This window comes from Narcine bancroftii, chromosome 3 (genome assembly GCF_036971445.1).
Source record: "Narcine bancroftii isolate sNarBan1 chromosome 3, sNarBan1.hap1, whole genome shotgun sequence".
Lineage (NCBI taxonomy): Eukaryota > Metazoa > Chordata > Chondrichthyes > Torpediniformes > Narcinidae > Narcine > Narcine bancroftii.
In genome coordinates this window covers 174,681,392-174,695,223 of record NC_091471.1, presented here as the reverse complement: position 1 = coordinate 174,695,223, position 13,832 = coordinate 174,681,392, and the positions used below count along the sequence as shown (strand labels likewise).

Genomic DNA, 13,832 nt, shown 5'->3' with positions numbered 1-13,832 from the left:
TAATGGGTTTCTGACCATCAAAAGTTAGTTTTTATTTGGTTTATTTTTCTTATTTCGATATATGTTAATTATTAACACTTTCATATAATTTCAGTAGATTTATCAATTTTAATAAATTTATTTTCAAAAAAAAGCAACCATTCGAAGATGTCTGTAATCTTCAGAGACATGGGAACAATGAAATGGCCTTCTGATGATACAAACTATGCTTATATCATAAGAAATGGGTGTAGTTTTAAGATCCCACCACTCATGGCTGACTGATGGAAGGGAAGACAACAAAAACTTTGTGTGATTATGGAGCTAGAATGGGTAGTAATCACAAGGCAAACTAGCTTAATGTATTGTTTGGTTCAATTACAATTAGAATGGAATTTGTATTTTTTGGATTTTCCTCCTGCTTTTTAACATTATACCCCAACTGCATCATGATTTGCTTTATAAACAAGGTACTGAGGTGGGAAGTCCTGGTTTGAGGAGAGATCTAAATGGACACTTACAGGGATTATAATCCTGCAAACTAGATCTAGGGATGAGGACACAGCTATTAATAGTGGGATGAGTAATTTGGGGGTTATTGTGTGAAAGAGACTCTGTGTTAGAGAAATTTAAAGTTTTGGGTAGGACTGCAGGGTTTTGAGAAGATTTGATGTGGGATAAATCCATAAAAGAAATGAAACTAGGTTACAATTTAAATTTTAAGGTATTAGAATTGCAGAGTCAATATAGATCCACCAGAACTTTGGGATGGATAGCATATTTCCAAATCCAAAATTGCCTGGTTTTTTTTCTTTGCTTATCTGCTAAAACCCTTATCAGTAACTTTGACTCTGGTCTTAACTACTACATTGCTCTGCTTGGAATCATCCAAAATTCAGATGAGGTTCCACTCAAGTATCAATCTTATGATTCTTGATCAAATTGTTCCCTTGTCAAGCAGAGCTTTGTTATAATTCTCACTCTTTTCAACAATTCAGTCCAGTCTTCAGCAGCACGTAGTCATTTCTTCCAGCCCTATATCACTCCGAGTTACCTTTGCACTTCCAATTCTGACCTTTTGATCACTTGATATGATTGCTTCACTATTGTGCGTGCCTTCATTTGTCAAGTCCATAAAATGTGGAATTTTCCATCTGACTCTTTGTGTAAGATTGTTTAGCCTTGCTTGCAAAATAGGTTTTGTTTTAATGTTTCCTTTTTTCATTAAATTTTCTTTGGTATCACTCCTGTGACACATCTTGCATGGTTCTACTGTGGTAAAGGCTTTACATAAGTACACCATTTGATACTAGGTATTGACCAACATTGCTCTGAACCCTTCCTCCCCATCTATAACTTGTTATAACTTTGATTATTTTTGCGTCGTAGGACATGCCATTCACATGCGAAGGTATCACTCCAGATATAATAATCAATCCACATGCCATTCCGTCTCGAATGACAATTGGTCACTTGATTGAGTGTCTGCAAGGGAAGGTATGTTTAACATCTATCAAAAATTAAAATTTTAATTAAAAAATGTTTGTCACTAATCCATTTGTGTTGCTCTCAGGTATCAGCAAATAAAGGTGAAATTGGTGACGCAACACCTTTCAATGACGCAGTTAATGTACAGAAGATTTCTAACCTGTTATCAGACTATGGGTACCATCTCCGAGGAAATGAGGTAATCTTTCCTTTGTGTGGGGAAAAAAAACTACATAAAAAAGAATTTGTACAGCCTGACACTTTTTTAAATAGGAGCTAAACGGTGTCAAAGATGCCTCTGTTCATACAGTCTGGATATTATGAGATGTATTTACTTCCTTTCAACTTCCAAGAACTGTTTTAAAAATCCTAACATGCAATGAACAAATATGTCTCTAGGAAACTAGCTGTTTTTATTTGAAGGGAATAACTTGGAATCATCTTAATCAGCATTTTCTTCTTTCATTTTCTACATTGTTGACAGTTCAAGAAGTTTTCTTGATGAGTTTTACGGAAGTTAAAATTGGAATGAAACTATTTTGAATCATTGCAGTGCAGTAAAAAAAAGTAATAAGTTGAAATTTTTTTTTAAATTCACAGCACGGAAGGCCATGTGTATAGCTTTTGCACCTTCTCACAAATCTGAGGTTTTTTTTATGGGTCTTCTTTTAAGTTAAGTCAGTCCAATCAGCCACAAATTAAGCTTTTATGTTCTGTAACTTGATGCTCTAGACATCCTGTAGAATCACCTTTTGAATTTGTATGGCAGAGAAATGAAACTGATATCCTGATAAATTTTCATCGAAGAGCATTTTAACAAGTATATTTCGTCCTGATGAATTGTTCTTGCCCAAAACATCGACAATTCTTTCAGTGATGCTGCTTGATCCACGAAGTTTTTCCAGCATCTTTTGTTTCACATTGTGCTTCTGAAAACACTTGTGTGTCTTCAGTTTCTAATCCACTTATTTGGCTTCTCAGACTGAACAGTGGGTTCTATTTAGATTGAATTCCGAACTTCAATAGTCAGTTCTTATTTGTAAATAACATGGATATCCTTGCCCTGGATATTAAAGGAATGGTTGAGATCTTGCTTTTAAATATGCAATTATGCCATTAATTAGTAAATGGTGATAACTAATCAGATAACAATGATTATACTTTGGAAATTATCAGGTAATGCTGAGATTAGTGTCTGACATTTGTTATAAATTGATGAGGTTGATTTAGGATTAGATGTTTCAAATATAAAAATGCAGATTATAATTAGATAACTTTTATTTGGAGAGATTAGAGATGTACTGGTGGTTCAAAAAATTGGGAACCTTGTTCTAGTTTGTCTCATTGTTCATTGATATACAGCTGATATCAATTTTCCAACTGTTATTAACATAAATCAGTATTAGGCACACCAAGAAGAATATGATTTTTGACATTCTTTTCAGCTATTTCAGTAATTTGCAATGTTTTTGTTTAAAGACTGGAATATCCTAAATTTTGGGGCTGTTGTAGAATCTTTCAGTAATTATTCCAAATGTGTAATTAGTTTTGGTATGAATACACAACCAGATGGCCCTTTTCAATGCTTAATTTCTGGTAGTCAAGGAAATTAATCCAAGCAAGAAAATTATCCAGGGATTCAGGAATATCCAAATGCAAAATAGTACATGTGCGTGAAATATGAAATAAAAAGCAAAAGTACTGTTGCATATGTGGAGAGAAAACCTGAATTAACATTTAAAAATGATGTTGAACTTTTGGAGTTTTTCATTAGTGGTTATGTTTAGCTATGACACTGTTTTTTAAAAAAAAAAGACTTGCTGTGAGAATGCAACATTCAGTGTATGCATCAATATTTTAATCCATGATTCCCATAAATTAACTGATTTTTATATAGAAAGATTTTTCATAAGCTTTTTGATGGTACCACGTTTTAGTCAGCATACAATAATTGCACATATGTTTGCTCTAATTTTAGGTTCTATACAATGGATTCACAGGGCGTAAACTCACATCACAGATCTTTATTGGTCCCACATACTACCAGCGTCTGAAACATATGGTAGATGACAAAATTCATTCCCGTGCACGAGGGCCTGTTCAGATCCTTAATAGACAACCTATGGAGGGTAGATCTCGGTGAGCTGAAATTTAATGTGTTTCTCTTGTTTTTTGAATTATAGCAATATTATGAGCAATTTTTCCAGTGTATTGCCACATGGGCCACCTACTATTTATAAACTCAAGCATAACTGGTGGCAAAACTTTCAAAATGGCATCACTTTTAAAATGGCATTTAGCTTCAAATTAAACTTTTTATCAAGCTTTGACTTTGTGATTTGATTTTTCTTCTTAGTGATGGTGGTCTACGTTTTGGAGAGATGGAACGAGATTGTCAGATTGCTCATGGTGCAGCCCAGTTTTTGAGAGAGAGGCTATTTGAAGTTTCTGATCCATATCAGGTGCATGTATGCAATTTATGTGGACTCATGGCAATTGCCAATACCAGAACACATACTTATGAATGCAGAGGCTGCCGTAACAAAACTCAGGTAGGTGTCAAACTCTTAGTAGTAGTTTTCTGAAGAATAGTTAATAGTTTTCCAATTTAACCAATTTCTAAGTTGTAGTAGTTGCTTTGACGTGATGTGAGATATCTTCCTGAGTATGAGTATGCTATTTGGAAATATGAAACCTGCAATATATATCGCTGAAGTGCCATCCTGGTCAAAGCATTATCCTTTTTTAAAAGATAGATTCATGCATTTCTGTTATATTTTGTGAGAATCTGTGTCATGAAAACCATTTCCTAAATATAGCTGTAATTAACGTGTACTTCATTGACTTCTCTTTTAAATGGTCAACAATTTGTGAGCAAGGTTGATGGAGGAACATTCATTCTGAGATGTTTTTCTATCTGATTTAAGGCATCTTTTGGTGGTCCTTGTTCTCAGACCACTCACAGCCTAAATTTCCTCTTAGCAAAACCAGGTGAATGATTGGGCCCCTTTTCACGTTATAGTTTGTTGCACTGTTCAGCACTTTTCACCTTTGTGATCTCAACCTCCACACAAACCCCCCCCCCCCCGAACCAGCTATGGGTCCTGTCGCTTTGGCGGCCGGCCCCACGCTTGGGCGCAGCTGTCAGCACCGGCTGTGATAAGTCTAAATGAGCAACTTTTAAGTGGTCTGCAGTAAACAGTTCTTCCCTGCTCACCACATTTAAAGTAAAAGTCCCATCCGACTGCTGGAGATCCTTGTACAGCCCTTCGTATGGGCGCTGCAGCAGGGCCCTTTGTGGTCCTCCCCGGACGAACACAAATTGCGCCACATCCAGATCATTCGGTCGATGGGGGTGGCAGGGTTAGGTTGGCCAGTCGTTTATGGAGGTCTGTGAGCCGCTCACCTTCGTTGTGCGTCGTCTCAGCCTCTGTGCCGAAGAATTCACCTGGCAGGGAGAGCGGTGTGCCGTAAACCATTTCTGCTGACGAGGCTTGCAGGTCCTCTTTGGGCGCTGTCCTAATCCCAAAGAGAACCCAGGGCAACTTGTCCACCCAGTCAGGGCTGGAAAGTCTTGCCATCACAGTGGACTTTAGGTGTCGGTGGAACCTCTCTACCAACCCGTTAGACTGTGGGTGGTAGGCCATGGTGTGGTGCAGTGTTACCCCTAAAAGCCTTGCCAGCTGTGACCATAGTGCGGATGTAAATTGGGCACCTGTCGCTCGTGATGTGTACCGGCATGCCGAAACTAGCGATCTACTGGTTGACCAGGGCTCTAGCACGGGTCTCTACTGACGCCTCACGGACTGGGATGGTTTTCGGCCACCTGGTTGCTCTGTCCATTATGGTAAACAAGTACCCCGACTCCCTGGACATCGGCAAGGGGCCCACGACATCCACGTGGATATGCTGGAACCTCCGCGTTGCCGAGTCGAAATGTTGAACAGGGGTCTGCGTATGCTTGTGGACTTTAGACGTCTGGCACCTGATACAGTTGTGGGTTAGCGCTGCCACCTCCTTGAGGCCATGCCAGACAAATCGCTGCGCCACCATACGCGCAGTAGTTTTTATTGAAGGGTGGGCGAGATCATGGATAGAGCTGACAACCCTTGCCCTCCACTCCTGTGGGACTACTGGGCTCAGAGGTGTTGCAGAGCAGTGGCTGGGTGGAGTCAGGAAGCTGGATATCCTCTAGCTGGAGTCCTGAGATGGCGGTCCGGAGAGCTTAAGTTTCGGCATTGTGCTGCTGGGCCTGCGCTAGTTGTGCGTAGTTGAGGCCGGGAGCTAGCATGCTGATGGCCGGGCGGGAGAGTGCATCTGCGACCACATTGTCCTTGCCCGCCCTGTGCCGGATATCTGTTGGAAACTTTAGACAGGTGGGGCTGTTGCCTGGCTGACCAAGGGTCCTCGGCCATAGCCAGTGCTTGGGTGAGGGGCTTGTGATGGGTAAAAACAGTGAAAGTTCTGCCCTCCAATAAATATCAGAAGTGGCGGATGGCCAGGTACAGTGCCAGGAGCTCCCAGTCGCATGCACTGTATTTAAGCTCCGGCGGCCGCAACTGCTTACTGAAAAAGGACAGCAGGTGCCACTGCCCGTCCACCGTGGCGGAAACGTCAAAGCAGTGTGTGCTTCCGGGCACGGGTGCACCAACAAAGTTGCCTCTCCGAAGGCCTGTTTCATTGCAGCGAAGGCCTCGTCTGCCTCCTCCGACCAGGCCAGGGTCTTTCGTCGCGATCAGCGCGCAAGATGCAGGTGGCTTTGGGGATGAATCTATGGTAAAAATTTAACCATTCCCACAAATTCCTGCAGGCCCTTTAGGAAGGAGGGTTTGGGAAAAACACTGGACAACTGCCACTTTCTCTGGTGCCGGAGCTGCCCCAGATGCTGAGATGGTGTGCTCCAGGAACTGCAATATCTTTTTCCCAAACTGGCATTTGGCCTTGTTGACCATGAGGCTGAATTCTGCCAGCCAGGCGAACAGGGAACATAGATGGGCCTTGTGCTCTTCTTGGCTGCGGCTGGCTACCAGGTTGTCATCTAGGTAGATAAAGACAAAGTCCAAATCCCTACCCACTGCGTCCATGAGGCGCTGGAACATCTGGGCCATGTTTTTCAACCTGAACGGCATCCGGAAAAATTCGAACAAGCCGAAAGGGGTGATAATGGTGGTCTTTCCAATGTCATCGGGGTGGACCGGGATCTGGTGATATCTACGCACCAGATCAACTTTTGAAAAGAATCGCATGCCACGGAGGTTGGCTGCCAAGTCTTGATATGAGAGACTGGGTACCTGTCTGGAGTTGTGGCGTCATTTAGCCGTCTGTAGTCTCCGCAGGGCCAACTCCCTCGGAACGTCCTCGATATTACAAATCCAATTGCTGGCACCAAAGCAGCTGTTAAGCCAGATCAGTAGGAGCGCAAAACGAAGGACCTGGAACAAAGAAGTCTGACATATGTCACTCATAATGCCGTAAGCGTTCAGTATTTAAACAAATTAAATCATCCTGTCCCTCAATAGCTACCCATGCTTGGGCGATGATTCAAATTGTTGACTGTCTGCTGCAGCACATGGCTCCACCCCTTCAGGGTCCCCAGTGGTAATAAACAAATTTGTTCCTTCAGTAAGCTGTTCATTCGTTCAACTAACCCGGCAGCCTGTGAGTAATAAGGAAAATGGTGGACCCATAAGATACTGTTGTCAGTTGTCCAATCACAGATTGCCTTCCCGGAGAAGTGCGAGCCATTATCAGACTGAATCTCCTCTGGTACATCATAACGAGAAATTAAATGGTTTAGTCCTTGGATAGTGCTAGCTTGGTCAGCCGTCTTGGTGGGAAAAGCAAAAACCAGGCCCGAAAAGGTGTCAACCATTACTAGGACGTAACGTTTACCCATACAGTCCGGCATGGGGCCTATGTCATCATTTTGCCAGACCACAGCCGAGTGAGCTCCCCATCTTATTCAGCCATGCAGACCAAGAGGAACAGTGTGGGACTTCACAAGCTGGCATGTTGGGCAGGTACGCACGACCATGCGGACATCATCCTGATGGACGGGTAAGGCATGTGTACGGGCCCACATAGCTGATTCCTTCTCCCCCAAATGGCCACTCTGTTCATGTGCCTATCGGGCCAGGGAATGGTATCGGCGCGGCTGATAGAGGCAAGCTGATCTGCTACTGCATTATGTTGTGCCATGTTAGTCGTCACATTTGTATGGGCATCAACGTGATCTCACGATGGTGGGAAGCATCCCACAACAGCTGCTACAACAGTTTGCTCCATACTGAGCGGCCATATATTAGCCAGTTGTTCTTTTGCCAATCAGGCATCCATACCACAAGTCCATTAGCCTCAGCCCAGGAATCAGTAAACAGGCGAAGAGGGTGATCATGGGGATCTAGTGGTAAAGTGACCGCCTTCAACTCAGCATACTGGCTGGAGCCACCATCCCCCTCCTCCAATAAGTGAGTTCCTGACCTGGGATGGTAAGCCACCGCCTTCCACTTCTGCTGGAGTGAGCGAATCATATGGTTTACCCCACTGAACTGGTGAAGGGGGTAAGGGAGGGGGCAAGGTGGGTTCAATGTCCTCATGACGAGACGGAAGATCAGCCACTTGTTCATGTATGCGGCCCACTCCTTCAGGCCCTCTGGTTGCACGACTCTGAATATACCACTTCCATTTAACAATAGAAGACTGCTGAGCCCGCCCAATCTTTAGATTAGCGTCATTAGCCAGGTCCCAGTTCATTATTGGAAGTGCAGGTCGCAACTGGACATCTGCATCGCTTGTCATTCTTTCCGTCTCCAGCCGGGCCCAGTAACAGGCCAGTAACTGTTGCTCAAAAGCAGAATAACGAGTGGCAGCCTCGGGCATGGTTCGTGACCAGAATCCCAGCGGGACTCGGCGGCCCTCTTGTTTTTACCAGAGGCTCCAGGAGGCCACATCATCAGTAACGGAGATCTGTAGTTCGTAGGGGGTATCTGGGATGCGGGGAGCAATGAGCAATGGACAGGGCCTGAAGGATAGCCTGCTTGGCGGACTGGAATGCCCTTTTCTGATCATTACCCCATAAAAAGTCTGCTTTCTTTCGGGTAATCTTGTATAGAGGACGTAAAAGGAATGCCAAGTGAGGAATATGGAGTCGCCAGTATCCCAATAACCCTAGGAAATGCTGGGTCTCTTTTTTGCTAGTAGGAGTGGCCAAGACTGCGATCTTATTGCGAACTTTATCGGGAACCACCTGTTCTCCAGCCAAGGAAAATAACCGTCTGGGACGGGCCCTGCACTTTGGCGGGGTTAATGGCCCACCCTCTTTGCATCAGGGTATCTTGGACACTCTCCATACCTTCCTGTACCATCTCTTTCGTAGCCCCTTGGATCATCACATCATCAATATAATGGTGAATCGAGAGAGAAAGCGATACTGGGAATTTGGCTGTGGCAAATAGTGGGAGAGTGTACATAGCCCTGAGGGAAGCAGGTGAAGGTATACTGGCGCCCCTTCCAGATAAAGGGGAACTGATCCTGTGAGACCTCAGCTATCAGAATACTGAAGAAGGTGTTCGCGAGATCAATGACAGCATACCATGTTTCTGAGTTCCCAGTAGCAATGTTTTCAATAAGGGTGACATTGCGGGTCTCACTACCCCATCTTCTTGCAAAGCATTGATGGTGGCAGTAATCTCTTCCTGCCCTCCAGAGAGAAGATAATGTGGAATGCATACTGGTTTCGGGGGGGGGGGGGGGGGGGTGGGAGGAGGCACAATCACAGGATCCCACTTAGCCCGACCCACCACTAGACTTTTTGTAATAGTCCAAATTCCAAATGCAAATCCCCCTTGGCTAGTATTAAGGGCCGTACCGGCCAACATATTGATACCCAGGATACACTTGTCAGTGGCAGCCACCAGGGCATGTAACCATATAGGGGAAGGGCCATCACCCACCGTGACGCAGACTTTTATTTCCTTCGCCAGGGTGATTGCTCCTCCCATCCCCTCTATTCGAAATGTTGGTCCAGTCCAGAGGTCGGGGTTACCAGGAATGACTGAGTGCTCTGCACCGGTATCGACCAAGGCCAAATATTGGCGGTGATTACCCCCATCCCAATGGATTGTTAACAGTATGTAGGGCCGTGGGTCCCTGTGTATCCGCCGTATCTCAGTGGAGTAGAAATGGGTACTCTGCCCACACCCTCATGCCTTAGTAGGGTTCAGGGGCTTCCAGGACCACGTTAGTATTATCCATAAGAGCCTTTTTAACCAATTGTATATCATCACGGGTAACTGGAGCAAGAGAAGCTGGCTCGCTAGGAGCAGCAATGGGAGTAGAAGACACAGCTGGGTCAGGAGGACTCAGCAGCTGGGTCCTCCTGGCCCAGCTGTGCCTTCTGCTCCCACTGCTGCTCCTAGCGAGCCAGCTTCTCTTGCCTTCCTCTTATAAAGGACCGCGGTAAGTTTCCCATCAATATCACCTTTAACTATGCCTAACTTTAACAAGGTTAGAAAAAGGTCCCTTCTTGTCGGTCCGTTATTAGCAGCAGCCCCTCTCTCTTCATCCTGCTTGTCTGATTTAACCTGGGTTGTATGTGAGTGGATTTTACCTCCCAACACTAATTCTCGAAACCCAGATAAGGCGTGCCCAATCAGCGGATTAGCTACAGACAGAACCAGTCCTTGTACAGTGGGTTGGGCAGAACGAACCAATTGGGTATGCATTCCAGTCGTGAATATCTCTTCGTCAAGGCTTCCCCCCCCCCCAGGTACCCATAGCCTCAAACGCCCTGCATACAATACAGAGGCCAAGGCCTGTTGACGAATTACTGCTATACCCTCCTCTGGGGTGCCCCAATTGATCTGCAAATGTAAATCCCAATCTACTGGTGACGGGTATACTCGTAGCAGGGCAGCTCCTAGAGTGGCAAGTAAGTAATCCACCCCTCTCCTTCTACCATGTAGCTCAGCAGTGACCTGGATATCAGTAGTCAATGTTCCTAATCCCAACAATTCCTCAGAGGTTAAATATGCATTACCCCCTCCTTGTTCCCAAACACGCAGGAGCCAGGCCACCAGAGTTTCTCCCGACTTTTGCCTAAATCGATCTCCAATGGCAGCCAGCTCTTTTATAGCGAAATCACGTATCGTTGACCGCTCCCGACCCCTGTTCCCACTTTGGTCGGGAGGAGGCCGAGGCCATCCCATAGAAGGGGAGGGGCCATTGAGAATAAGCAGGGGTTCAGGTACCTTCCCCTGAGTCCGCTTGGGAGGCCGGGACATCATCTATCCCTTCAATCTCTTCATTTACATCATTCCCCCCCTTCCGTCTTCGTTTGTTTGGAAAGTCCACTGCCTTATGGGGCGGGCGTGAACAGCGGGTGGAGAGGGGAGTACATTACGTCAGGCACATGCCGAGGGGTATCTGCATTATTACCATGGTCATCATTCCAGATATTCCCGTCTCAATCATCAATTACATCAGGATCGTCGCCATTCCTTATCATGGCATGAATATGATGTGGATCGGGTTTTACCCCTTGCTTTTCCTTATCTGCACAGAGCTGCTGCCTGAGTTTAATATTACGGCAGATCGTTTGGACATGCTTATCCTCCCATTCTTTGGCTCGGTCCTGACTGGTGCAAACAATCTCACTCATCATGGAACAGCATTGTCGCAGAGCTTCTAGCTCCTCCTCAAGCTGCTCTCTCTTGTACTGGGCATCTCCTTTTTAACAGGAAATTTACTTTCTCGAATGAGTGGCAACCCACTCTCCCAGAGATGCACTTGATGGATCTAACTTCTCATCCCAACTAATGGGTGGTCCCAACAAAGACAGGGTATTGGCTAACATGCCAAACCCATCATCTTTGGAGGTCCATCCCGGAATCAAGAACTGCTCGGGACTCACCTCTTTCTTTTGGCGAAACATCTCGAGACCAATCCTGCCGACTGTGCCAATTGTCCTGGGTAAACTTGTACCTCTCACTTTCTTCGTTTTAGATTGGTCACAGTGTTTGAGCTACCGAAAGAAAACAGACACACACGCCGAGAGCACTTCAGTTTATACAATTCTTTATTACAAAATCTTACGCTGATTTCAAACTACAATATGCAAGCCCTTCCCAATTATACTTATCAACGCCTGGACTGGTCCCAACTGCCGAAGCGAGGCAACGACCGCACACTTGTAGTAGGTTGTCGGGGTCCCGGTAGCAGCTTCTCCACCTCCCCCGACTGGGACGTTGGTTGGACTCTAGATGTTGTTCTTCTTGCTGAGATCTGTTGCCTCCCCTCAGGGAGTCTGAAACTTCAGCAGCGGGACCATGGCTTATATTACCCAAAAACTGCTTACCCAAGCACCTATTCCCAGCACAAAAAAATAACCGAGCATCCTAGGCTTCTATCAAATACCACAACTTTCTAGCTTATCACTTTGAATACAATGATTTATTTAGCAAAGACATCTAGCTTATCACTTCTAATACAATGATCTACTTAGCTGCGAGGTCTCGCTTGACAATCTGCGACCAACCAAATCCCATCAATCTCAAACAGCAACCAGCTAACGAGCAGGAAGATTAAACATTCTTGGTACCAGCTGTCTTTTTGTCAGATAACTGCATATCTGGGCCCCATGGTGGAATTTAGCTCGTGTCCGCTGAGTCTCGAGCAGGTTACTGATTCTCAGCCTTGCAGGAGCAGAAAACATGGTTTGAATCCTCCATTACATATCTGCGCACCAGATCAACTTTTGAAAAGAATCGCATGCCGCGGAGGTTGGCTGCGAAGTCTTGATATGGAGGGACTGGGTACCTGTCTGGAGTTTTGGTGTCATTTAGCCGTCTGTAGTCTCCGCAGGGCCTCCAACCCCCTAATGACTTTGGGACCATGTGCAATGGCGTTGCCCAAGTGCTGTCCAACCGCCGAACTATGCCCAACTCCTGGAGCCTGGAGAATTCCTCCTTTGCCTCTTTAGCTTCTCCGGTGGCAGCCGTCTAGCGCTGGAGTGCAGCCGTTTGTGGAGATGTGATGGAAAACTCCATGGTGGGGGGAGGCGACGTTGACGCATGGCTCCAGGATGGCAGGGAATTCACTGAGGATCTCGGCAAATTCATCTGTGGCGGTGGCTACCGGGGTGATTTTGGGTCTTGTCGTCCACCGTGCCCAGGCGCACCAAGCGAAAGGTGCGGGCGTTGAGCAGCCTCCTGCCCCTCATGTCCACCAGCAGATCGTGTGCCCTTAGGAAGTCAGCCCCTAAAAGTGTGGTGCCCACCGAGGCCAGGACGAACCTCCAAGTGAACTTTTCATTCCTGATCTTTATCTGCCTTATGGGTGCCATAGGTCTTGATTGCGGAACTATTGGCAGCCCGCAGGGTTGGTCCGGGGGGGGGGGTGTCTGGGTTAGAGTTTACAGTGCTGTAGGGGAGTAGGGCACTCAGCTCAGCCCGTGTCCACCAGGAACCAGCGGCCCTTGGACTTGTCAGTGATGTAAAGGAGGCTTTTCACGTGGCCAACCTTGGCAGGCATCAACAGCAGTTGGCCTGGCCGTTTCCCTGAAAGTCGCAGGGCTGACGGCACTTGTGGGCTTTCACACCCCAGCGCTGGTGATAATAGCACCATGTTGACTGGGTTTCCTCCAGCTTGTGCTTGAGGGTAGCCTGCGGATGGCGGGGCCCCATCTTGGAGACTTGACTGAGGGCTGCCTCGTTCTCCTGTTTTGCATGCCAGATGGTGTTTGCCTGGGCTGCAGCCTTGTGGTGGTCGGAAAAGTCCTCTTGAGATAGATGGAGTCGGATATCTTTTGTTATCTGTTCAAGGAATATCTAGTGGATATCACGATCCGCCACCGGGGCCAGCATTTCGTCCATGAGGGCTGAGGGGCTGCAATTTCCCCCAACCCATCCAGGTGTAAAAGCCTGGAAGCACGCTGCTGGGGAGTGAGGCCAAACTTCCCCAGGAGTAGATTTTTGAGGGCAGTATACTTGCCCACTGCTAATGGCTGGTGAATGATGTCATCCACCCTCACTGCCGTGTACTGGTCCAGCATGCCCACAATGTGGTAAAATTTTGTGGTGTTTGCTGAGATGTTGTGGAGTTGGAATTGTGCCTCCGCCTGCCCGAACCACGTCCGTGGGCGATGGGGCCAGAAGGGGGGAATGTTTGAGGGCTACAGTGTTCACCTCGGCTGCATCCATCGTTTGCTGGGTCCAGATAGACGTCTGGGCCCGTTGGGGTCACCACTATGGCGATTGCAGGAGCTGAAGTAAATCACAGCTACCACACCGATGGTCGTTAATGACTGTTTTTATTCATATTCAGTCGTCCCTTTAAGGGCAGCATGAGGTCAGTCACCTGGTGCATTG

General features: G+C 46.2%; 1 protein-coding gene across 2 annotated transcripts in view; it reads left to right on the top strand.

Moving 5' to 3' along the window:
- polr2b (RNA polymerase II subunit B) overlaps positions 1-13,832 on the top strand; it is a 53,276-nt gene that overhangs the window by 37,595 nt on the left and 1,849 nt on the right. For both annotated transcript variants that reach the window (XM_069925871.1, XM_069925872.1), the window contains exons 21-24: positions 1,369-1,476; positions 1,553-1,666; positions 3,446-3,606; positions 3,824-4,019. In XM_069925871.1, coding sequence (XP_069781972.1) covers positions 1,369-1,476; positions 1,553-1,666; positions 3,446-3,606; positions 3,824-4,019 — 579 coding nt within the window. The remainder of the gene's footprint in view (positions 1-1,368; positions 1,477-1,552; positions 1,667-3,445; positions 3,607-3,823; positions 4,020-13,832) is intronic.